We start from the raw sequence: 27,233 nt of genomic DNA on the forward strand, positions 1-27,233 counted from the left end.
GTGACATGCAGGGGCTGGCTGCTAAGAACTTTGAAACCTACCAGATTGGATGGGTATGCACAAATAAAAGCAAATTTAAGTCTTCTTTAAAATCTAGTGTGATAAATCATAGTTATAACCAATAATTTTGTCATGACGGAGTTACTTTATTCCTAACACTGTTCTATCAACTCTCCGATAGAAAGTGGTCTTAGTTAGATATCTATAGGATATTCAAAGACAACTTTAAAATGGTCCCTGTGAGTCTCCCTGTTGGACTGTCTTACCCGAACGCTGTTGGAACATTTGGTGGAAACTTAAATCCAAAGCATAACACATCACCACGAGTTCTTAACACCAATGCACTCAGCAGGAACTGAAGCACAGATTTTGATGAGTTGGCATACTGTGCTTACCAGATCCAAAATATACAGTAGAGTATTTCCTTTTTATCAGGCAGTTATCTCCAAATACAGCTTGCAGATTGCAGCTTGCAGTTACAGCACATTTACTCAAATGACAGCTTGTTTTGAATTTCACAAATGATAAATGTGACTTCATAAGTTTATTTATTTATGGGAGCTATGTATTGTCTTTATCTGTATACTGTTGTGTTTCTATGTTGAACTGGCCATGAAAACAAATCTCCCTCTGGGACAGAAATGACTCTTTCTAAATCTTTCCAATAATTTCCCCACATTGTTATTTGACTGTGCTTCTTTAGATTCTTTAACTCAAGATTTAATTTAAGTTAAATATCACTGAATCTTTGTAAACCATTTAACAGCTCCGTAATGGAAATAATCGTGAAGGAGGAATGCTTTTATCTGTCATTTATTTACACAAATCTAGCATGATCAGAGCAGAGAGTGTGAAAGTTTTGCCATCCATATACAGTGCATGTAGTCACCGTAGGAGTCAGCACTTAGCACTTAGCCTATTAGGACTAGTGCCTCAGCAGCACGCAATTAAATGTCTCCATGCTAAATGAGCACTCAGGTCATGTTTAATGGGCAGAGAGCTAATAAAGGTTGGGCTCAGCGGGAGGAGAGGTGACTCACCCTACAGTAGCTGCCCAAAGGTGTTGAAAAGACAAGAGCAGGGAAGGCCGCTGGTTGCCGTGCGGACTCCGTCAGTCACCCTATCATCTTCCTGCACAGAGACACGTCTCATCACCAGCTGCAAGCCAAAGTGCCCACAAACTGAAACATGAATCTCAGCTCATATCCACATATATAACCAGGTAAATACATTTCCTATGCATGCACTCAAATGATAACTTCTGTTTTGTTTCAGCTGATGTTATGGATGTGATATTTGCTTTAGCTGATGCTGCTGGATGTTCATCAGTTGTACACTCATGGATCTGTAGCTACGTGGTTCATATTTTCCCAGTAACAGCGTAGACAAAGAGACAACATGACACATAACATAAACCTCTGAGTCGATACTTTTCTTTTAATGGAGAAAGATGAAAATATCAATACCAGCTCATTTACAAATGCGTTTTGTTGCCCAGTTACTTATAGTTAATTGATTTTAACAACCACATGGGAGACGTAGCAAGAAATCAATTGAAGGGGCCAAGTTAAGTGACTGCATGACAGCTCATATTGTGGCCAATTCAACACAGTCTAATATGAAAAGACAATAATCCAAAGAGGACAGGCAGGAGGAGTGAATATTACAGCTGAGTATGACAGGCCACCTCCCTCCACAACAGCAATACCAAGCTGTCTGGCAGGAAAACATGAGATGAAGTGGAATAAATTCTCCTGGTAAATGTTATTGCAAACAATATGCCTTCATGAAAAAGAAAGAGGGAAGAACAATCTGCGCAGACTGACCATTCTGCGAACCGTTTATCAGCTTGAAATGCTATTTCATGCATTAATACCTCACAAACTGCATTCCCCCCAACACTTTCAGTACAAAAGCCCTCCGATTTATGATTACCAGTCAACTAAGCAATAGCCTGTGGTCCCCGCCGACACACCGCTTCCTTTTACTTCCCTCACCGCAAGCTCGTCTCAGGGCCCCTGCAGGTTCAGAGACAAGACTGTCAGGGTAATGTGATCAAGGTGGATGCAGGCAGAGAGAAGCTAAATCCTGGCTGGGGGATGACATTCTTTGATTTTTAACCATTACAGAGTTTTCATAGAGCTGCAGTCAATTTATTTTATTTATTCTAATGAAGAGCATTAGGAGTGCCATACTGTGCTGCACTGCACATTGATCGCCTCGTTAATCACACTTTGCAGACACTCGCAAATCAAGTTCTAACAGCAAGCACTGAATCAAGTGCAATGAAGCATAAGCTCCTTCACAATTTATGATCTTTCAAATTGCATCTTTTCAACCATTAAATTGCAAGATACCATAAATTTTTATCCTCTCTTCTTCAGTCCTGGTATTGATTCTGTCGTGTGAAAAATAGAAGAGTAGTAAATTCAGGCAGTTAGACAAAATTTAAGGCTTGTCTTCAGAAAGGAAACTGAATGGCACAAGGCAGGCTGTTAATTTGCCATCGAGAACAAATATCAGGAGTGATAAAAATTTAAAAGTCCAACAGGGGCTTCAAAGATGTGGCTCAGATGGGTTTCAGTCCTTCGCAACCTTGAGCTCTTTTACTTCACTACCTCTGAAATGCCAGTGCACCTTCAGGGTCTTTTACCTACCATTTTTTAAGATTAGGTACCTGATGTGCTGCAGAATAAGAATTAAGTCCCCACCATATATAAAAATGACTAGACCCTCTTTTCATGTGGCAGACATTTATAGATTCTGCAGATTTTGAAGAAGAAGGCAAGAAGTGGTGAGCACACAAGTATCAGCAAAGCATGTATTAATACTATATCTATGTATACATGCTTACAACGCCAATATTTCACTTTATTTTCTCTCCCTGAGCAGAAAAAGTCTGGTCTGAATATAAAAAAATCCCCATAAACTCTAAATTTCAACACTTAGAGTGGTCATTACATTTAACCTGTGAAAATCTAAAATGGTTCTTACCTGCCCCATACTGTTCTCAGAAAATGGCATAATTGTTCTTAGATTGCATCTCACTCACACCAAGCTGTAAGGAACACTTGTCAAACAATACAGTCAAATTAGTTCCCTGTGATTGAGCATGTTGAGGACATATCCAGTACATTATATATCTAGGAAAAGAAACAGAAGTGCCATGAAAGAGTCTCAATTACTGTGACAAAGTAAAGGAGAGGCAAGAAAACCAGTCAGCGGCTTCCAAAAGTGAAGGGTTAACCTCTTCACGTCTGCACGGGGACCAACTCTTAAGTTATGATTGGAAAGAGTGCCTGCTGGTACATGTGGCATGAACATAACAATGTCTGACCTTGCCTCAGAAGTCAGACACATCTGTAAGTCTTATGTCTTAAAATCTGATCCATGTTAAAGGAGAAAAGCAGTTTGATGATTCAGGCACAGCAATATCTGAATGCAAAGTGAGGGAAAACAGCAAAAGGTTGATCCCTGCAAGTTGTAAAAAGCTAAGAGAATTCAAATGGTTTTGCAGACGCAAATGCCATTTCCAAATGTCTAAATTAATTTTTTACTCCTTGGAACTGTGGAGAAAAAAGCCTTCACTAACCTCTGCACAGAGGAAAGCAGGGCAGCCTTAATCATACAGCGCTGTGCCAGACAACTGCTCTGAAAAGGTGAACAGTAAAACTGAAGCGGCATGGCTGACAGGCGTGGAAGATAATGCTGCTCCAGTCATTTTCATGGGAGGTGCTGCCCAACTCAGACAGCACACAATATGACTCCACAACCTGAGAGAAGTAACGCTGGTCAGGCAGCTAAAGTGTTTTTGACACAGAACCTCCCCAAGGGAAGGAAAATCAGCAGAGGAAATAGCACGTAAGGAAAACAAACCATAATAAAAGGCATAAAAGCTCACAAACATTGGATTGATCAGACAATTACAACCCATCTGGCTTGTTAAACTCAATCTGCTATCTCACACAGGCTGGCAGTTGGCTGCAGCTTTTTGCAGTTGGTGGTGCAGTTGACTGTTCCCAGATCTGGTGATAATCTATGTGTTTCTTATTATTATAAATCCCATGACAAGAACAAAACAAACAATGAGTTGATGCTACTATATAAAAAGGGGCAACAAAAGACTGTATTTTCTATGGAGGTTAAATGATTGAATGTTGACGGAGTTGATGTTATTTTACTGATCCATCATGGAATCAGCCCTCGCTGTCTCACTGATTTGTTGGTATGGGGATTTAAATATGACAAACAGAAATCAGCTGGGCAACATCGTCCGAGTCAAACTGCTGATGAACAGCAGACATTTCCAGCCAGCAAATCACACAGACAGCTCAAGCCATCGCAACAAATCCTCGGGCCCTCCTCTTGTGACCTTCCTCTATCTGATCAGAAATACAGGTTTCCAAAAATTTGGTGGAATATGTTCAAGTTTCTATGCATCCCACATGCTGTAAGTACTTGAAATTCTAATATGGTACAGTACCATAAATGAGTAAGTGTATGAGCATAGGATGACACTTGCAGTTTTCTTTACTTTTATCAAATCTTTTTGTCTTTTTGTGGGACACTATAGGTCTGATTTGAACTGAAGAAATAAAGAAATTTGTTTGTGTAGCTAAAGTCTGATATACTAAAGTAAGATGTGAATTCTGACATACGTACCATATTCCTCTAAAACAAAACAAAAAATATTAAAATAGTGAGCCACGCTGTTACACTGGGTGACATACTGATTTTACATACACTGTCCAGCTGGTGTAAAACACTCACTAGAGCACCACGTGTGTATTAATCTGCAACTGAAAATAGCCCCCCCAAAAATATACATCTTGCACCTGATCAGGTAAGATTTGCTGAAAACTACAGTGCCCAGCTGTTTCAGGAAATTATTTAGCCTTTTAAAAAAATATTTATTTATTGTATATTTGTGAGTCATTTTTAAATATTTACATCTTCAGTAGGAACAAATGGGTTTGGGTTAATTAACCACCAAAGACAGTATGGAGAAGTCAGAAAGAATTGCTACTTAGACTAACTCAGTGTTGGTTTTGGTCTTTTGATGGGATTTGTTGACAATTACAAAAACAGAGAATATCTCCAGCCTTATTGTTTAGAGCTGCAAGTATTCAGGGTGAAAGTTTAAATCTAAACAGGAGGGAACGGCATACTGAACACAGCACCACCAGTTTGGATCTGAATTTGATGATCCATGATTAAGGGATCTTCTGGTGCTCTGTGCTGATCTGCAGTTACAGCTGAACTCTACACACTATACCACACTGCACGTCCCTCTTGTGATGACTCTAACAGATAACTGGACCAAAACACAGCCAGGCTCTATAGGCAAGCACATATCAACAAGCACACAATAGTGCACTCAAAAAGACACTTTCACCAGCCCAACAAAGGGAGATGCTACAGGGTATGACAACTTCTTGTGAACGACAAAATGCCGCCTGACAAGCTTTCAAGGGATGGTTGAGCTCTGGCAGATTACACAGATCTTTATCTTTTCATAAAACGGAGTGCAGCATTTAAGTGCCAATGACTGAGAATACAATCTGAATTGTAAAGTGTGTCACAGCCATTACATGGAGATGTAGGGCCAGTAATGGTGAGAGTAATTGTGTGATGACAGTTTCACTGCACAGTGACATTCTCCAGGGCATTGTCATCATCCCTGACAGGTAATACGGGTCCACTGGGAATTGGGTATGTCTTACAGTTAGAGTTTCTTCTTCATAAACACACACCAACCCCCCAATCCATCCTTACTTACAGCTTTGTCAAACCCCAGAACTCGCAGTGGCTTTTCAATATAGCTGCGGGTCTGAGTGAGGTAATTAGATGTTAATGTGAAATAATGGAATCATGGCGGGTTGTTACATAGGGAGAAATGCAGACCTTGGCGTGATCTCGGAGTGAAAAGCACAATTGCTTAAAAATCAAAACATGCTGTCAGCGGCTCACCTAAGCAGCAGAAAATGGCCTGACTTTGGAATACATTACAATGGTAATTGCTCTGACAAAATTACCTTGTCTAAGATGAGCTCGAACAGACATCTGAGACATGCATGTCGATTGGCTCAATTTCATGATTATTGGGAGGCTGAAATCAAGGCCTTTATGTGAGGGGAAATCAACGGGGAAATTGACATAAACATCTCATCGGAGGCATTATACTGAATGGAAGAAGTAGCTTCTATTTTAAACAGCATTGTTACAAAATCTCTTTAAAGCTTTACTTCAAAAGAACCATTCTTCAGGTGGAAACTGCAAGACGTCAATATACGCTAAATTAAATGGACAAGGAAATGCCTAGCATAAATTATAATTTGATATTCACAAATAGAAATCAGGGCAGTTTGCTCCATCTCATGGTTAATTCATCTTTTGTTTATTTAATAAAATGTGTTCAACATAATGTTTACTTTGTATGGCTAGATCCCAGGATGTAAGAGATACTTTTCCAGCTCAAACAAGCCTCTCCTTTTCACTGCTGCATTAGTTACCAAACCTGTGCTTTTGCGTCTTTAAGAGTAACAAAGGAGGCTGAACAAAGGACAAGACTGAGAAAGACTGAAATGACTTAATAAACTACAACGTAGCATTGTACACAGGCTCCACCTTTGATTGTTAGTTGTGGCTCTTTCTGTCTGGGCTTTTCCTCACACGTATCAGAAAAGGGAGAGTTAAAATGCCTCTCATGTCTGTGATCTGATGAGGATCACCTTCATCCATTTGAAAGGTGATTTCCGAGCAAAATTGTTTCTCTGAACACATGCTGCTTGAGCCGAGAGCACATTTTTCCAGCATGTTAACAAACATGTAATTTCCATAAACACGTCCAGTAATTGACAGCTTGATTTGGGCTCTGCCAGGAAGCTGACAGACAGTTCTTGGCTGCTTTAATGCAGGCAGCACAGGCTTAAGGCCTCACCAGGCTGTAATGAGCTTCTCAGGGCTTTGTCTGGATTAGACCACCAAACACAGGCAAAATTTCACACAAATCCCATCCGACATTCTTTATCTTGTTAGATTATATTGTGTACTGTAATTCAGAATTACATTCAAATAAAAAAATAATCAAATGTCAACAGTGACAAATTTTACATTTGAACCTAAATTAACTGGGATAACAGGAGGTGGTGTGTCAAGCCTTAAACAAGGTGGCTGGAGATACCAGAGAGTAAGATTTAACACTTTTAAAACCTTGTGATTGGTAGAAATTCAACATAGATTTTTCAGGCAAATCATGCAGGAATGTCTTGTCTCATTTTTCTCTGCAGGGACAAAACAACAGGTAAGAATAAAGAGATCTAAAACAGCAACAGAGATGCATAGCAGGTAAGCATAAAAGATGTGTATGTTAAGGTCTATGTAAAGGTACATATTAAGTTAATGGGCTTTATAAGCTATAAAAACCTATGATTTTAATGTGAATATGAGTAAACATTTTTGACAAAAACATGTTTTATGTTGGAATTAAGTTTAAATATAAGATAATTTAATGTCTATTTGTAGTTCTGAACATAGACTAATTTTAGACTTAAGGAACTTGCAGCATTATGCATGCAACTTAATATAAATAACACATTAATTACACTCTAATTTGCATGGTACACTTCCTCAATTTTTGCTAATACTAACACCATGTCACACTACTCATGCAACTGATGTATATGGAAGTATAATATTTAGAAAATGTTAACAAATTAATTATATTATACAAATACATTTTGGTGGATTTTATCTGATTTGTGTGCTGTGGCTGCATCAGTGGTGTCTATATTGAAACCTGTGGTATCTACAGGCAAAGGTTTGCTGCTTGAACATCAGCAGCACATTCAGGTCTGTTCCCCTTTTAAAAAGCGGTGGTTCAAGAGAAGCAGAGAGATGATGGCGAGCACAAGGGGAAAAATAGAGTCTGATAAATCTGTATTGAACGGTGTGTGAAGGATGTTAATACATATTAATGGTGACAGGAATATTTGCAAGTGAATACACTGGCGAAGGGGATTAAACATAACTCTCCATAGAAGGGGAGGTATCATCACTCCCATTCTGGCGTGGGACTCTGCCGTATCAGATTCATCCCCATGCACATTGCCAGCAAACACTAAGCCCTTATCTCTCCACTGGGCCTCTCCGGAGAGTTTACAATTTCTCGCTTCGCTGGAGCCTGAGCTGAGCTTGTTACTGGCACAAAGGCTGAGAGGTGGCCTGGTTGAGAGCACAAAGCCGCCCTCACCTCTGGACGGACACATTTCCCTCAGATAACGGACGACTTGTTGGACAGCGGCACTTGAGTGTCCCTATACATTAGTATGACAGCCACACAGCCTCTGCACAGTGGGACTCACAACAAAGTTAAAGTAAAAAAAAAACGGGAAAAAAACCATGACACAACGACATGGCTTCAGTAAAAGATCCTCATTAATGAGTTGTGTTAGAGGTTGCAGAGGGACGTGAACTCAGCAGATGTGGTCTGGTCCCTTAGAGACACTTTACTGCCCTGCCATGGGCGCTATCCTCTGAAGGCACAACCATCACAGTCAACGTCCCATTTGCTACTCCGCTGATGGCATTAACACCAAAGGGGATTAATGATAGGAACACAGTCATGAGATTTAGGGTAAATATGTCTTTTAACATTAAACTAAATCTGTGTTCGGTCACATTAGACGAATAAGCCCATTTAGTAGTCCATATACATTTTGCAGCCCTCTGAAACCTGCTCTTTATTCAGCTGTAATATCAAAACCACATACACTGCTATAAACATCCATTAGGTGTGAATTTTACAGAAATAAACGCTGGGGTGACCTGGCAGTTCAGACACTGCATTTGAAAAATACTTCATGGAAAGGCCAGTTATGAACGGTAAATTAATTAAACAACAAACAACTCTGACATTGGATTAAAACATCAAGTAGTATATTACAATTGAATTTCATCAGTGCTAAAGATGAAAGCCTCTGAGAATAAGATTTGTTCACATTAACCTCCATGAGAAATGAATGCATGTGAAAATAGTGAATTATTCATGTGTAAGTGACCCACAGAACACGGCCATCGTCTGAACCTAAAAGTTCCAGTTTGTGACCGATTCATAATAAATAATTCTTACTGGAGTTTTAAAAAGTTAAAAGATATTCTGCACACATGATCGGTTTCCCATTGATTGCCTAATAAGTAACCCAAAGCTGCACTTACTGATCACAATTTTTTAATGCTGATTGTAAACAGGTAATTTATAGCAAACGGATGTGTTCACCCACGACAGGATAGATAGAGGCCCATAAAAAAAGGTTGGGCCATAGCAGAACAGAAATTGCACTGATGAAGCTATAAGTGCTTTGTTGAATAAAGGTTTGCATGTGGCCTTGCTTTGCTGCAGAGAGGACAATGACAACATGAAAATGCAAGTTATTTCACTTTAATTTCTACTTTATAAAGGAAGAGAATGCCAATATGGTTTCAGTAGGTTTTACGTTGACAAGTAATATTGGATTGCTGCTTGTCTTATAGTAGGTCTCCCAGTCACAGCCATTTTGGCAGAGATGTTGCTGAGACAGCTCTGGCATTGTTTTCTGGGACACAGTGAAATTCTATTTTCAGTTTTACTTGGTGCAGTAATTATCTGCATTGTTGGTGAGAATAAAGAAAATAAAGTGCATGAATATGTGCCGGTCAATTGGATTCTGTCAGTTCAAGCAGAATTGGGTACACAAGCGAGCAGCTTGCCAGCTTGTAATAACGATGGTGTTTGCGTGGAACAATTTCCCCTCTAAAACAGCTCATCAACAGCAGAGAGAGTCTGTCACCCAGGGTACGGAGTGACAAGTCTTCTGCATCTCTGTCTGTTATTAACATGTCTCTTACGACAAGCTCAATTATCTGACACTGCCCGTAATTTCCATTCCTTTTTCTGGCACAATGTAAAGTTCCTCTCCTTCATTTTCAAAGCTGGTCGTTTTGGATCCGGCAAATACTGATATAAGACATGTGTGGGAGGAGGAAGTGAAAACTGAGGGGAAAAAACACATCTGCAAGTCAGAGCGAAGTTGCTACAGGCTTGCTATGCTAAGGCCTTGATAATGTCTCATATTTGTGATTTCGAAAGCATGAATGCTAAATGTTTTTATCACAATGATGTAATTTGTTTATTTTGGATTAACTGTTACATGTAGAGTGAAGGGGCAAACGTTCTAATGTGTGAGAATTACCAGAGTCATAATACGGATTTGCTCTCAACTTCCTCTATACTTTGTGATATTAGCTAATAACAAACCTAATCAAGATGACTCTGACAACTGGGCAACACTACATCTGCTGATAAAAATCATGTGATATGATGGAAAGCTCTGGAGCAGCTACTAAATGGTGAGACTACTTTGTCAACAAAATGTGAACTGTTTAAGTAAAGCAGATTGTGAGAAGTTTCTTCAACTGTTTGGTCACGGTGACGCAAATGGACCTCATCCATACTGGTCTTAACATTGTGTTAAAGCATAAAAGTTTGTTGAAAACGTTTATTAGACCAGATATCAGATGGCTTTGTAATCAGAAAGATGTACGTGTGAGATGTCTGTGACCTCCACTGCTTGATTCCTGACCTGTGTGTAGTGTAGCTGCACTCATTCAAATACACAACAATTTCTAAAGGATTGTACTGAAAAAAAGGAGAAAATGAAAAAAATACAAATTAATTTGAAGGTGCTAACAGCAGGTCTTGATTAACTAACTAATGTAGAAGCTTGTTCCTTTCTTTGATTCATTTTAATGAACCATTCAGTTTTTTTTCTCCTTCCTACAGAACTGCCTAATGATTATTTTCAGACTGTACAATCCTGCAATCATTTTGAATAACTCAACTAAAATAGAGGATAAATGCCATTCAAATGACTGGCCTCATATTCTTCATATTCTGACACAGAGAAAATGTGGGTAGACACCTTTCATAACCTTTAATCTTCGAGATTTAGTCTTTTTTGGCAAGCGTGGTTCTCAATCTGAAAAGTTTAAGTCAGAATCATAGTCGGTGACTGGGAGCTACTTTGGAAACGTTATGTTTTAGTGCGAACCCCAAAGGCCTGTTAGAGGTTACCTTACTCCTTCAAATCTTAAAGCTGGACTCTCAACACTCTTGTACGGAGGGGATGCATGATAAAAAGTGAAAATGTTCCACCAAAGTGAAATATCGCTGTAAGTGGGAGTGTCTGGGTTGCTGTGGGGGAACGTTAGAGGAAGTGGTAATGATGACAGCTCTAACTCAGTGCAGGTGCAGTAAAGCATGGCAGGTTGGTCAATTGCCCAGAACCCATTACTTCTCCCCCGAGACCATCCTTGTAATGTGCTAGGTAACTTCTGTAAAGGATTGACCTATTGTCAACAGAGAAATCTCTTAGGTTTTACATAAAGCTGCGAGTGCACCTCACAAGGTTAGGCAGGTTAAGAGCGTGTTAAATATCTGAGTGCGCTGTTAGCAAACATGACATGTTATGCAAATAAAAAACCTTTGAAATACTGGTTTGCTTTATTATTAACACAGTGGAACACTTTCTTTGTACAGTGAACAATAGAGTTATTCAACATATTCTGTCTGCATGAACTAGCTGGACAGGTTTAGTATTGGCCTGTTGAGCTGCAGGAGACACTTTGCATTTTGTAAGCGCAGAGCACAATGCCGGTCAATGCAGAATGTATGATATTGTTTCACTCTTTGTGAGTGCCTTTACAGGAGCTGGACACATTTATGACAGTGCCAGAAGATGGAAATAGGATGACCTTGGGTGCCAGATACATCTCTGTTTCTGTGTCATTTTCAGACAGCTGCTGTTTGACCACTATCTACCAGATGCATTCTATCCGACACTTGTAACAATAGTGTAAATGGGACGAAAATTGAGCTCACCTTAAAGGCGGACTTCAGTCCTCTTGAAGGCTGAAAGCCCTGGATGAGTCCAGTGCCCGGTGGCAGCTCAGAGTCCTTGTTTTGCTCCCTGAGACGTGTGTAATCAGAGAGAAAGTCCAGCACAGATTACAGTCTTCAATCAGTCAGGGAGGAAAATGATATGTACATCATTGTCTCTACCGCACATCCCAGGCACTGTCAGCCTGCATGCATATTACCTGTGTCAAAGCTGCCAGGGACATGACGAGAGAAACTGAGAGCCATCACAGAGCCGCCACTCAGGGGGGTGTCGAGTCTTTGAGCGCAGCAGCCAGATTCAGTCTCCATGGGGACTATACTCTGACCTCCGGGATGTTGTTGACACCATTTAATGTACATTTTCAGATACAAAACGTCTCCTTTCATATCTGAAATTGTTTCCAATGGGCTGAATAACACTGAAGGCCAGCTCTTGTCACCAAAAGAAAATACTGAGCACCCACACTTGTGGTTTTTCCCCCTCGACTCACGTCTGAGGAAGTTGAAGCTGTTGTCACATTTGACCTTGAGGTGCACAATAAAGACAAAGAGTTATTTCGTACAACGGGAAAAACTAGACGACTGCTGTGAGGAATGGCTAAAAATTATCCCTCCTAATCTTCTCATATATCTCAACATCATCTTATGCAATTGTCTCTTCACAAAACACAGACACATACTGTGCATGAGTACAAAGAAGAACATAATGTGGAAAATCTGATGGAGGTGTCTCGTTGTTGTCTATTCAATTTTCACAGTTGGACCTGGATTACATACAGTAAATGCAAAACAGCAGGACAGAGAAATTTTACAAAAATACTAAAAGATTGATCAAATCAGAATTCCACCCTCTTGAAATAGAACATAGTCAGACCATAATTTCCCTGAAACAAGAGTGTTTAATTAGAAGCTGTGAATGGTACCTCTGCTTATAAAAGGATGATGGAAGATGATTTGTAGCCACACATATACCATACTTTTCTACCCAGTGTACATCTTTAAATTTAAACATCCACTGTGACACTGTATAATAATTGCCAAAAATACATAAAAAAATAAATTCACAAGCGTGCGACTACTGTCTGTGGATGTAAGGTTTGCATAATAGCCCCCTTGTCCCACACCAGGTGTCTGTTCACCTTGAGAAGTCCACACCTAAAAGCAATGTCAACACAAGCACTTTCTAGCTAGACAATTCTGTTTGTCTCCGCTGGTCCTGCTGGGGCTCCAGAGGGAGGTCACCAAATTGTCTCTGGAATAAAAAAAAAAGGCGCTGACCTTCTGCTAAATTGGCCACACTCAGTAGTGAGGGAATATCAGGTTATTGAGTTGATCCATGCTGTGTTTCCCTGCCTGGGGAAAATGATCTGCGCTATTGTCTGCCTTCTGCAGTTGATCAAGGGCAAGAATGTGTCAGGAATGCAGAAACACGGGACACTTTGTGTTGTTTCAAATGTCCTAATGGTTTAAGAGAAAAACACCATTAGCACCCTGCTGTAAACAAAATATTAAGCAGCATGGTAAATGCTTTTCACTTAGGAAGAGGCTTGCAGTTCACTTCCAAGAGGAAATTAAATAAAGGCTTTATGCTCTAAACTCTGAGATGTTTCATAGAAGAGACATATTGCAAATAGTAAATATGCAGCTGCCGAAGCCTAACAATTCATTGCACTGTACTTTCAAGTTGTTGATTCCTTGAGAAAGGCAAATAATAGTCACTTCAAAAAATTGCAGGCCTATCCTTCGAACAACTGGGGAAAACAGTTCAAATTGGGCAGGGATAGGGAAGAAGCGGCCCTCTCGCTGAAGTATTGTGTATATTTGGGACAGTATAATGAAATAAGTCATTTCTGCCAACAGTTCACATTACATCCCAATGGTTAAGAACTATAATCCCAATAGCATTTTGAATTCTATCACACATACAGTTGGAGATGTTATTGCATGATTACAGTGTTTTTCTGCCTCTGCATAGTTATTGTATTTATGCATTTTGCACATGAATTGGAAGAGAAGTTGAGCACCGTGTACAATTACTCAGCTATTGAAACTCAGCTAGAAGATCCAAAGCTATTTGCTACAATGAAAACACACAAACAACTTGCTTCAAACTATACCTGTCTGTCACAAAAACACAATACTGAAGCTGCATTACTGAAAAAGCTTTCCATCTACTCTCCAAAATAAGACTCAATTGTGTTTCATTCGTCTTTTGCAAAATTCGCTCCACATGTAACAATGAGAAACTAAGAGTGTGCAGTAATGACATGCTTGCCTCAACAAATCAAAGCTGCAAGAAGCTTTACTTGTCCTGCATCAGTGTGTGCGTTTCTTTTAATGTGATAACTTATGCTGGAGATTCTCCTGATTCATTAACTGGGCTGAAAACAGTTGAAAGCTCTGCTCATTTTGTTACAGGCAAATGCTGACAAACACAAGTAAGTACCGCTAACAGAAGAGTGTTACTTAACCTCAACTTTATTGACAAAGTCGGCCTCCAATCCAGGTGGTCAGCTGAAATGGCAGTGTGGACAGTGTCACGCTCAGCAGCCACCCGATCTCTGTTTCTTCTTTTAACCTGCCGAGCTGCTGGGGAGGATCGGCCACTGATGGCAGCTTTTATCTGCAACGGCCAGAAGAAACCTCTTCCTGTTACAAGGCAGTGGCACTTTGTCAAGCAAGACAAAGTTATCCCAGCTATGGCACTGGACAATCGCCCTCCATTTCTCAATACATTTCCAACTGCGGTGTTGATTTGCATCATAAAAGCTGAACCACACACAACTTCTGGCAAACAATATTCAAGTGCAGGAGTAGTCTACAAATCCCCCCCCCCCACGAACTGCAGAAATATTCTTGAATCTCAGATCTGAAATGTATTTCAAGGCACTCACGTTTGTCAAATCTGCCACACTGGAAAAACCACGATTCTCCACGCAGATTGTCCCAGAGGTCTGTGTATCATAGATTTCATTCCTGCAGGGGAGCAAAGATTATTACAATATTCAGATTACCGAGCAGAGGAAATTAATTGGACTAATTAACATACAAGTAAATGATGATACCGTTAACACATTTCATTAACTCAAACTGTCATTCTATATTCCTGGTGCACTTGGTATTGCATTACAATGAATTGGATTCATTAAATTATGCAAATGAAAGGAACGACAACACCGACAAGTCTTTTTTAACGTTGTAGGCCACATTTTCTGACTCGTTTTCAGCAAATTGACAAAGGCTCAAAAAGCATGTGCTTTTCACTCTGATTTACCAGATAAAGCTTTTCATAGACTACCATTTTAATTATGTTCACAGGCACTAAAACCAGGTAGTCTATAATACATTATAACTCCCTTCTGCCGCCGTCTTGAGTCAAATATATATAATAACAGTACGTAATTAGTAAAATGTCCCATTTAGTGTAAGAGGTACAGATAGTGATGCTGCATGTGTGTGCTACTGTGCGCTGGAAATTTCAGGTCAATATGTCAAAATATTAAGACATGATCACTATTTCTGGTAAATGATTGTGACAAACGCAAGCCAAAGCGACTTATTTAAAAGGCTTTCCTAATAATTCAGTAAACATGAACAAAACAACCAGATGCCGTTACCTCTCATGCCTCTGTAGGGTTTGTTCAGTCATGAGACAGTACTTTGTTCTCCAGCAGCAGAATAAGTTCCTGACATTTCTGTCTGACATTAACTTGTGGTTAATTGAGGGGCTGCACCTCCTGTTGGCCTAAGTGACTTCTGTCTTAAATCTTAGCAGCACTGCACGAGGAAGGTCAAGGGGTCAAACATACCTCTCGTCCTGCTCCCTTGGCTGCAGTGACATCTACTGGACTACTAACCCGGAGTATAAGTCGCCCTGGGGGGAGAATGAACCTCGTGGCTGGATGACACGTCTTTGAAAAGAGAGTATATGGAAAAATACTAACTTTTCTCACAGGTATTCCTTTTGGTATGACATATCAAGCTGCTCCTCAGAAAGCAGACATTGTATGACCTTGATTCATTCAAATCAAGCAAAAAATGAAAGGAAATTCAAGTGTAACAGAACAGTTTATATTGATGTTATATTGACATATTTATACAGAAACTTTCTGAGTGAGAATAAACCTTCAGTGTTTAGTACATAATATAAAGATGCTCTTTGAATGGTTTAATGGCATCTGACTCAGAGGGTAAATTATAGTCTCCTGAAGAGGACAACATGTCCATGTTAGGAAAAATGATCACATCACATAATTTTCATTATGTCACAAAACAAACAAACAAACAAACAAAAAAAATCAACCAACTATACCACCATAATTCACTGTTCAGTGTAAATGTGTATTTAACGATTCAACAGTTTGGGGGAGGAGGTTCAGAGATATAATAAAAAAAAAAACCCAACATAATATGGAACAGGGCAATGCAACACACTTAAAGAAAAAGTATCAAAGAGAGAAACAGTGTACATTTGCTGACAATGAATATAAAGGACAGTTTCTTTGTATACAAAACATTTTTATACAAAGAGATTAACAACAGGATGAAAATGATGAGAGTAGTGCTGTTAAAAGGGTACCGCTTTCAGGAATACACTGATTTTCCAGCTGCGTGATAGGACCGGAGCAAAATACCGGTGAAGACTTCTGCTTCTGTTTCTTTAACATGAACAGGGGTTGTGACTTAAAAAACAAAAGGAAAAAAACTGGCATGGATTCAATGAACACAGGTAACATGGTGACAGCTTAATTCACCTCAGCTTTTGGTCCATCAAATAACATTTCTTCACAACAACCCCCCACCATGGCCCAAAAAGCTACAGGGTTGATTTAATCTACCTATATCACACAGTCACAAGTCACCCTGAGTTTGTAGTCAAATTTGGCAATTACCTCCAAGTAAATGGCTTTTTTTCTTCATGTGACAATGCATGTTTTTGTTTTGTTTTGAAGTCCAGTAAAACAGGTTTTACAAAAACACATTTAAATCACATATTAATGGAGCCATTTGAAATAATCTGGACTTTCAATATCACAAATGGATTTTCTATGTAAAGCCCAATATAAATAGCTGTTCAGTCAAAATATTTAATAAGCAAATAATGTGTAACATATCAACAGTATATGTTCAACAGGAATAACAATACAAAATTTTGATTGTTTTGACTATCACCTGCAAAATGTAGTAGGTGTGAGCAAAGCTGAAAAAAGAATGTATAATATAAAAAAAAAAAAACATGACATGAATAAATCTGCATGGACGTAAGCAATAGCATTACTTCAACTAGATAAAATGATCTCTGTTGTGAGATTTAGTCTTTGCACAAAAGGAATAAACCGTGCTTACCAAGGACATTTTAAGAATATACCATCAAAAGAAAAAAAAGGCGAGGAGAAAATTGCTCGACTTACCAATTATTTTTTGTGAAAAACAAAACAACAAAAAATAAGCAGATTCGAACCAAAATGGCATCCTACATTTCCACTGACACAATATTGTACAAAATAAGGCATTTCCTTGTGTGTTTACTGCAATGTCTTCATCTTCTTTTAGTCTCCACTACTGGTTTCCTCAGTATAAACTGAGTACGGACATGGACTGACTTTTTCTGTGTTAAAATATATATATATGTATACATATATATATTTATAATTTTAGTTTTTCTTCAAAACTTGAATAAAAATGCAGGTAGGAGTATACAGTATGAGAGGTTGCAGAAGTTCATATAAGTGGAGTGTAAATCACTCCATGACTTCACTGGCCGCCACCGTGGTGACAAGCTGGAGAGGGATCTCTGCGTTGGCCAGGATGTCCTGGGCGTCGCTGGAACCCTGCTGGATGTTGGTGAGGATGAGGGTGGTCCCGCCTGCCGTGGTGATGATACTGTCTGAGGACCCTGCGGATTCCATTGAGGCCACCACAGCGCTGCCAGAGTTCACGCCTTTTTTGTTCTGATGAGTTTTAATGTGCTTCGCCAGGTGGTCGCTCCGCATGAAGCGCTTGGAACATTCTGGGCAGACAAACTTCTTCTCTCCTGCCAGAGAGAAAGATAAAGAGAAGATACAGTTCGAAAGATAAAGAGTCTGACGCTGAATACATTTCGAGTAGGGTTGCACGATTTGGAGAAAAAGTCAAACTGCAATTATTGTGGACAATATTGCGATTTGCAATTGCAATTATAATTGAACAAATGGTACTATAAGTCCACTTGCTTTATTATCAAGGAAAATGCACAAAATACTTACATTTTCAAATGCGTATTTGTAAGCTTAAACAAGATAAACTATAAACAATATTTATAGCAATAACTAGTAAAACAGATGTAAAACAGAACAGAAGTGAGCGTGTTGCTCTACGGAGGCAGCGACTAGAAGCAGCAAATATTGGCACACTGGCATTGTGACACTATCCACAACCTGGAGGAGGAACTAGTGTGAGTGTATTCATATAATATTATAACATTAAATAAAGAGTATAATGTTCAGTTAAAGGTATACTGTTAGTAGTCTATAAAAATAATATATTAATTACTATATTCATTATAATTTCATATAATAGAATACTATTTTACCATTAGTTGAATATTAAATCCAGTTACAGCTGTTTAATTTCTGTAGGGTTGTTTTTATTTATTTAATCCTTGTGCAATGGAAATTTTATTGGTCTCTAATTTATTAATTCTACGTAGTAACTTGTCAATCATCATATTGTATAACATTAGAAAGTTTGCTGTGGCCCTTTTCTAAAAATATCCTGCTCCATCCGGGCTGTGATTTGTCGTCTGATGAAAAGTGACTGACAAGCACGTCGGATCTGTGAAAAGTTGAACATGTTGAACAACAAAAGGCACCGGAGCACAGAGTAATGCTGGTGCCTCGGTCGCTCTGTGACAGAGACATCGTCAGCAGCTGAAGCAGCAAGATGCAGCTAACAGAAAATGGTCAGCTAGCTAAACCCAAACCTTCCTTATCTTCTCCCTTATTTCTTCTATCTTACCGCTTCAGCTACTGACGATGTCTCTCTGTTTCTGTCACAAAGCCACCGGAGCACCGCTATTTCTCTCTGTGCTCCGGTGGCGAGTCCGGATATGTTTTGAACTATTAGTGTCGGGGCAATGAGGGGGGTTACGGTAGGTTGTTAAAAGTTATTGGCAGACTGCTTATGAATAATTTTTCTGATTGCCCGTAGGCCTATCTGTTTTTAGAGAAACATGCAAGAGCCCGGTGTGGGCGTGGATAATGAGCAAACTGCAGCGCACACAGAGAAGAGTGTGTGACACTTTCTGTTTTATTAAATCGCATCCATTTTGCGGTTATGTAATCGCACATGACGACATCGCGACTGCTTTTAGATTAATCGTGCAGCCCTAATTTTGAGAGGGTCAAACATGCCGTATAGCTGGAATATATGTTTCATTGGTGAGGAGCTAAGTTTAAGAAAGTGGCATGTAAGTTCAACTTCCTTTTACAAGTCTAAATTCTTATTAAACTGATTTTTATTGTGTGCTGTCGTTGAATTAGCTGCTGAATGCCAGCTTGTCACTGACAAAAAATGTGAATGAAATCAATGATAAATTGATACTACATGACCGATTACAATTATCGCCAATTACAAACCTCAAATTACTGAATAGCCCCTTGCAAAGTTAACTGGGAACACTAACTAATAATATCTGAGCTTTAAGGTGATAGCGTAATGAGATACTACTTTAGCCCGCACTGTAAGTGGCTTCTCTGAGCCACTGATAAGGCCAGGATTTATAAATTCAACAACTTTCAAAGGTCTACCCTGGCAGTAAATGTCACGAGATACTGTATATCATTAGGCTGTGCTGACTGGATTTCTCATAAGCTACTACTATGATGACAGATGGCGACTGCAGGGAAGTAAAAACATATTAGATGAGCTGATACAAGAGTTTTCAGATTCAAAGGAGAATCACTGGATGAAAATAAAACCAACAAGCTAAACTCTTGAAAGCTAGAGCTCTCTACTAGCATCCCTAGCAACGTTTTTGTTATATTATCTGATGTTAACAGATCCTGCAAATTAGACTGCAGAATGGTTTAAACCCCACCCTGAACTGGAAAATTTAAATTACCACATTTGTGAAATCTGGATGTGTTTATCACAACGGTCTTCAATGCTAACCTGACATTATACGTGTAAATCCAGAGGGGGACTAACGCTGTCCTTTCTTTCATGATTCACTTTGCAGGGCACAAATTAACACATTTTACTGATTTTACTGATGTTTTCCCGATGTGCAAACACTAAGGGAGCAAGAAAAGGGCACCTGTGTGTGTTCTCCTGTGTCTCTGCAGCTCGTCGCTGCGTGTGAACCTCTTTCCACAGAACATCCAGCTGCAAACAAAAGGTCGCTCCCCTGAATGCCAGCGCAGGTGTGCTCGCAGGTGCGATGTCTTTCCATATACTTTCCCACAGCCCGCAATGTGGCAGATGTGCTGCTTCTTCTTCCCTGTGCCGGATCCTCTGAGAACCACAGGTACGGTCTGTTAGGGTCCTGACGTGTTTATTTTCTAAGCTGAGCTGTGCAGAGTATGAAGATTCAGAGAGAAAAGCACCAGTCAGGTTTACTCACCTCCCACCTGACTCTTTACAGTTGGGGCAAGTACACGCCACTCTGCGCAGCCTCTTGCCCTCCTGGCCCAACTGATCCTCATCATCCACCAGCCTGACGTGAAGGTGGGACAGATCACTTGTGTTCAGGGTAGAGTCGGTGCTCAACTGCCAGTCTCCAGAGTCTGGCTCTTCCTTTATCCGAATGTCTGAAATTCATGTGTACATTAATATCAACACAAGCTCTGGGAAAGCTCCCAAAAAGCTTGCACGTGGAGATGTGTTTTATTATTGCGTGTCTGACAGCATGACAGCACACGTCATAAGTAAAACGACACGATAACCATAGTGATAAAATAATTAGTTGATTGACAGAAAACGCATGATGACAATTTTAATAATTGGTTAAACGCCCTGTGGACTTTTTGGCCCACATGAACGGCAGAAAATAGATGGAAAGCCTTTGATCAAAAACTTCATCACAATATTTTGATAGCTATAAAATTCAACACAAAGCTGCTTTAAGGACACACACTGTTTTTCACTGGGACACTGAATTTATGTTTAAAATGAAAACTACCAATTGTCTAGATAAATTATCAGCTAAAACACACAAATCCTTGACTGCATACAGCTTCTAAAATATGAGGGCTTTGTTGCTTTTCTCCAGTTCATATAATTGTTAATTCAGAAACATTGTGTTTTAACTCTTTGACATTCAAAATAAGCAACTGCTGATCTGCATTTGTCACAATTTTACAGACTAAAATACAGACCCTTTCTGGAGCAAAAGTTTTGACTTGTCTTAGAAGGTAAAGCTGGGCACAATTGATTGTTTTGGTCAAGTGTCCCAGCAAGCCGTGGCAGTGTGGCAATACCAGGAAGCTGAAACTGAAGCATCATTCATTTTATGATTTACACCTGTGTTTTTGCTACTGTCACATGTCAAAATGTCTTCTGTAAAAAAAAAGGCCTATTGAATGATTGGGGGAAAAAAGTTTGATTAATTAACAATAAAACAACATTGTCAGGTACATCCCTCAACAGTATGTCACCGTGGACTGTCTGCTTTGAGAAGCATAAACAAACTTTCATTCACCTTAACTGTATGTGGTAGTACTGCATAGAAACACTGTAGTGTAATAAATGCAGTAGTTAAGTATGGAATGGCAATTTAAAAGTAATTTGCTGAACATGGACCCTTTTGAAAGACGTCAAAGTGGTATTTCTAAATATAAATGCAACAACATAAAAACTAACTACAATGGTACATTATTACAGTATGTAATATAGTCAAGCAACGTGAGAATCATTATTTTGACTTTGAATCCCTTAAAGCCCAGAACACCCTCACAGGTGTTGTGAGTTATACTTCAGACCTCTACTCTATAACAATAATCCCACCCTAAAAAAGTGCAACCAACCTAACAGGAGAGTCGTAAAGATGGCAATCTAGCACACTCTCTACACACATTCATGAGATGAGGTCTCATCAGGCAACAAAGTGAAATCTCCTGTGGGTTTACCTTGGACGTGCACCGTCTTTAAGAACCTGCTTTTTGCTACATATATTCTGATAACAGAACAAGCTACCGTACCTCCAGGGTTGTCTGTGTCTCCTTCATGTTGGGCCGCTGAGTTGATGGTCACAGTCTGCAGGTTAGGTATCTGCCCTGTGCTGATGCTGACTGGGCTTGAACCCAGTGACAGGGTCTGGACTGGTGCCAGGGTTATCTGCTGGGGTGGCGTTGTGGGCAGCTGGAGGTTCTGCAGGTTCTGCACCCCCTGCACCTGAAAGGTCTGCCACTGTATCTGACCCGACGGCGTGACAGTCTGGGCTTGGATGATGAAGGTTCCCGGGTTGATCAGCTGCACGTTTTGCAGGCTCTGCCCGCCTGTCGCCACTGACTGGATCACCTGGCCATTGGTGGTTTGAATAGGCACCTGCTGCAGCTGGATGATGGGCTGCGCTGAGGACACCTGGACGCTCTGCTCCTGATTCTGTTGGATGAAGCCCTCCTGGAGACCAGAACTTGAGTCAGCTTGCTCTGCAGCCCCTGATGACAATGATGTGTCTTGTGTCATCAGGCCTGATTCATTTGCTGAAATGTGTAGCTGAGAGGAAGACGTTGGCACAAATATCTCAGGATTTGCATGCGAGTCATTGATTGGTAGTGTCTGCGAGAGGTGATTATCTGTCTTCGCCAGACTCTCTGAGCCATCCATGGGCTGACTCGCCATAATTAGCTGGCCATCAGCAGTGACTCCTGTCGCTATAGTCTGAGCACCAGACAGGCCAAGGGAGTCCAAGTCCACACTGTTTATAGGAACAAAAGTAATGTTCCCAGGCAAACTCACAGGCACATTAGTAACAACCTGACCCTGGCTGTTGAAGGTGGAGCTGCCAATAGAAACCCCCTGGATCTGCTGGATATTACCAGTCTGTGACATGAGGTTCTGGTTGTTATTAAGGATATTTGCAGCTGATGTCACACTGAGACTCTGGCCACCATCAGGTATGATCTGAATCTGCCCCGTGGCATCCTGAGTCAGAGTCGCTCCATCCACGCTGGAAGTGGAGAAGCTCAGCTGTCCATCTGCTGTCTGAATCTGAGGAATTACTTGGTACTGGATGTTAGGCACTGAATTGGCAGAGGAGGTGTCCGTTCCCGACGTCACAAAGATTGGCTGACTCTGTAAGTTCTGGAGAGGAAGAACATACTGTCCATTTGATGTTAATATTCCTTGACTTTGGATCTGTATCATTCCAGATTCATCTTTTGCTGATGTTGTGGGGGTTAACACCTCCCATTTCTCAGTCCCAGTAAGCTGCGTAGATGGGTCTGATGTCTGAGAAAGGAAGTGGTTGACATAAAACAAATTAGGCACATTCTGTTAATGAATTATCTTAAGCAACGCTCTTACTCAACTATTATGCAACTTTTATATGATTTGTTCTATTCATTGCCTATTTTATTGTTTTTTTCTATTCTAACTAAATACTGGAATCTGTGGTGTGTGTAGCACGGAAGGGGCTACAACTGCATTTCATTGTGCAACTGTATTGTATAATGACAACAAAGCTGGATCTTGAACCTTGAAATTCATTACAAATCACGACAAATCAAGAGTTGTAACGATGAAGTCTCAACTAAAAGTCTGACAGGTAACTCACTTAAGGCATCATCAATGCTACAATGACCCATGACGGGCATTTTATAGCCAACGATACTACATACCTATACCTAGCTGCGCTTGAAGGTTTTATTTATCTTTTCTGGTGATCAGCGCTACCTTTCTTGATGAAGGTGCTTGATCAACACCGAATATTGAATGACAGCATTCTTATCAGCCAAAATTAACCTGAGCAAATTAGTAAATGCACCAGAGTTTGTGTCAACTGTATCAAACTTTTGCTGTGCTAACACAGACAGACAGAAACCTCGCAGTCTTCTTATACACTTTACTTTGCATTGGTACCACAGCTGTAATGAAGTCTTAATGTACTATAAATACATTTTTTGCAACTGCTTTAAAGTGAAAGCATTTAAGTGGTGCGCCTTGCTTCATATCTTTTGTCAAATTGGTAGATTATCAGCAGTGTTTTGGTCTTGTTTAATTTTGATGGAGAAACAGAAAAATATTAAGACTCTCTCTGAGACACAAAAGTTTGCTACTAGCCTGAATGTCGTCCAATCGCATACTACAATCTTACTCTTCCAGAATAAAATACAAATAAGCAACAAGAAATACAATATGTGCTGTTTTATATGCAATTATCATTATTATTAAATCTTATTACCACTGAAATATACAAATTTAGCAACTACAACATATTGGCCAGAATACTTGCATGTAGATATACATAAAGTACATGAATAAACTAATTACATGCCAATGATGGTGTGAAGACCATCTTGTCCACAAAAACTTGGAATAACAAGATATTAAAATCCTGGTTAAGCTGCCTCTTCATTCGCCAACTAAACTACTAACTACTAAAGACCTTTTACATGACATATGTGCCCATTCAGAGTCTGTTTCATTAGTTAAGCTAGTAAAAACACTCCAGTTGAAGCAATGATCTTGTTTTGATACTGTGGCTACAATTCCAAAAAAGCAAGTGCAAGCTTAGCTACACTCCCACCACCAATTTTGCTCAGATGTGATTGAAGGCTTCACTTCTGCTGTAGCTGTGTCGGATCTAGCAGAGGTGCTGACTTACCACATCAGCGGCAGCACCTCTGTCCACCTCTGACGATGGTGACCCAACCTTAGTGCAGGTAGTTGCTAGTAGGTCGAGGGATGATGGCTGAGTGTCCTACCCACAACAGGCGCGTTTAAAAGGAAGAAAGTGGGTGGCCATTAGTCTGGGCCACACAGAAAGTGCAACGCATTGCCAAAGAGCACAATCTGAAGTTTGGAGGTTAAAGGACTTTCTTGTCCTATGTTGACCCCCCCAGGCAGCACCTTGGATAACACCCAGGCAATTTTTAGGTCTTGCTGTGTTTTCAGTCTGTCACTTCAATCTAGCTAAGGAGGCGGGATCTGTAAGCAGCCTGAGAGGAAGTGTTGCCTGAGAGGTTCAAATCAGGGGACAATACCCCCCCCCAAAGTTTGAAATATGCCAACTTCAGTAAGAAGCACTCAGTTGCTGGAAACGCAGGGACGACGTATAATGACAGTCACAATCCCGAGAGGGAAATCTTACCTGATTGCCCTTGCCTTCCTCCAGCTGCAGAAAGTCGCTTTGACTGCTGTCCACGTCCAAGGCAGCCATATCCACTGATTTCATCGGCTGTTCTGGGGCTGTGTGGTAAAAAGCATATGAGTGGGAACAGCCGATGCTAACGCTAGCTAAACAAACCTGATACTCACATAGAGGACTGACATCTGTAACGTTATGGTGAAGAGCAGTAGACCAGCTAACAATAAAGTCACAACCACAGCTACCAGCACCAAACACCATAAAGAAAACAGCGATGTAATGATAATTAATTTAAGTAGAGCTAACTAGAGATGTCTCTTTAAACTAGCTAACCTAGTTTGCTAAGCTAACAAGCGCAGCGTTAGCCACCAGTGCTAACGTAGCCGGCGATGATTAGCACTATCGCCAACAGGCTTCTCTGTTAGCCTGCTAGCGAGCTAATTTAGCCTCGGGATGCCAGTGGTAGCTTGTTAGCTAACGTGGGTGAATAAGATAGATATTACATACCAGTCATTGCGTGACTAGTCGTGAAACGGAGAGTCCTGATAGTCACAAGTCGCCGGACATGATCAGCAAATAAAATTGATTGTACACGCGTAGAAATGGGTGATAACTGTCAGAATTTTTTTCTATTTTGATTGACGGGCTGTAGGTAACACAAAGGGTGGGGCCTCCAGTGTTGACTGGGAGTATTTACGTCACATACAGGAAATCCCGCCGTTTTCATAAAGGTGATTGGTTATTCGTTTCACACACCGTGTTATTATTTGTCCGTCGGCATGTCAATCATCCTTTGTTGGATTCTTTTCCTGTTTCTAATGCATTTTCAGTTTAGATGCTATTGGTGTTGATGGTAGTGAGGCTTGTAGTTACATTGTTGTTACCAGTAACTATACATTAGCCTGTAACATTGTGCAAAATAGTAAGTAGACGCCATGTGGATATAGGACAAACTGAAGTGCAACCACATTATTTGTCAAGTACATGGGATTCATTTTATACATTTAACTCATCCTAGCTAAAGCCCAGGAGTCTCAATCAGCAGTCCCCTAAATGTCCTGCCAGCTGTCAGATAATGACTTGGTCCCACAGGTCAACAACACCTCTGACATCATCAGTAAACCTCATAGAAGAGCCCAATTCCTTATGCCCCCCATTTTCACAACGTATTTCAACTTATGTGTCTGTAAAATGCATTTTTAAGTAAGTAAGTATTACAATATTAATCAGAAGAATGTTACGCACAGTTTCAAATTGTCCCCAAATGATTATGACAGACCGAAGTTTTTAGCATAACTCCTTTTTGCCGATGTGTACGTCAGGAGTTGTGACTGAACATAAAAACACAAAAGGTCTAAATTCCAAGTAGATAAATAATTTCAGATTTAATGCACCAAACCTCGGGGATCAAATACCAGTGCTCTCTTTTTCCCAAATTTTAAATCTGCATACCTCACTGCGTAGAGCTGATTTTAATAATTATTACAGTATGTAAGGTAATATAACTCAGAGGATTGCTGTGGCCTTAAAAATGATCAGTGGCCTGCTTTGACTGAATGAACGTAACTGATAGAGATTAGATAGATTATAATGACACTGACAAAGAAACAGTAGTAATTGTTGATTGTTCAAGTCATGCCAAATAACAGATCAAGTGAGAGAGTCAGCGTAGCTCTGTTTATGGTGCTGATACATGAAATTCTGACTCTGTGATGGATCTGGATTCTGTTCGTTCTTGTGTGTTTTTGCAAACTAATAGTGGCACTTTGTTACTTGTGAATAAGAAAGTGATCAGCAATTGAGTCTTAAGATGTCTTTTGTGTTGAGGGCACAATCGTCGAGACACAAACTGAGTTTGTTTTTGACTGGATTTCTTCCCCTCCATCTGATTGTGCACAGTACAACATTGTGAAAGTGCATTGAAATGAGAGCCTGCATGCTATTGTACCTGCTCTATGCCTGTGATGCTATCAGGACCCCACTTCTGGGTATTATTTGTGGTGTGTCAGT

At 40.1% G+C, this 27,233-nt stretch overlaps 1 protein-coding gene and 1 long non-coding RNA gene across 4 annotated transcripts; both read right to left on the minus strand.

Annotated features, from left to right (window-relative positions):
• Window positions 1-1,474: 1,474 nt before the first annotated feature.
• LOC123973769 lies at window positions 1,475-15,661 on the minus strand. Its single transcript, XR_006825696.1, has 6 exons — window positions 15,553-15,661; window positions 14,830-14,911; window positions 13,214-14,558; window positions 12,136-12,460; window positions 11,918-12,005; window positions 1,475-2,018 (listed from the first exon to the last, which is right to left on the minus strand). It is a non-coding gene; the product is annotated as an uncharacterized LOC123973769 (long non-coding RNA).
• A 323-nt stretch (window positions 15,662-15,984) lies between these two features.
• Window positions 15,985-25,880, minus strand: sp3a (sp3a transcription factor). Of its 3 annotated transcripts, none has more exons than XM_046054060.1 (7): window positions 25,731-25,880; window positions 25,227-25,324; window positions 24,741-24,827; window positions 22,114-23,365; window positions 20,538-20,724; window positions 20,232-20,428; window positions 15,985-17,969 (listed from the first exon to the last, which is right to left on the minus strand). In XM_046054060.1, the coding sequence occupies exons 1-7, from the start codon at window positions 25,735-25,737 to the stop codon at window positions 17,677-17,679; spliced, it is 2,121 nt and encodes a 706-aa protein (XP_045910016.1). In that variant the 5' UTR covers window positions 25,738-25,880; the 3' UTR covers window positions 15,985-17,676. The 3 variants fall into 3 exon arrangements, with proteins under 3 accessions (XP_045910016.1, XP_045910015.1, XP_045910018.1); XM_046054059.1 differs by having other exon boundaries at window positions 24,741-24,836; XM_046054062.1 differs by lacking the exon at window positions 24,741-24,827.
• Window positions 25,881-27,233: the final 1,353 nt, after the last annotated feature.

The sequence above is a fragment of the Micropterus dolomieu genome, linkage group LG07 (genome assembly GCF_021292245.1).
Source record: "Micropterus dolomieu isolate WLL.071019.BEF.003 ecotype Adirondacks linkage group LG07, ASM2129224v1, whole genome shotgun sequence".
NCBI lineage: Eukaryota > Metazoa > Chordata > Actinopteri > Centrarchiformes > Centrarchidae > Micropterus > Micropterus dolomieu.

Bases quoted from the DNA above. Each gene is read 5' to 3' on its own strand.
- sp3a (XM_046054059.1), bottom strand. The intron at 20,725-22,113 runs GTACGGTAGCTT...CATGAATTTCAG, and splicing joins AGACACAGACAACCCTGGAG to ACATTCGGATAAAGGAAGAG. The intron at 20,429-20,537 runs GTGAGTAAACCT...TGTGGTTCTCAG, and splicing joins TGTAAAGAGTCAGGTGGGAG to AGGATCCGGCACAGGGAAGA.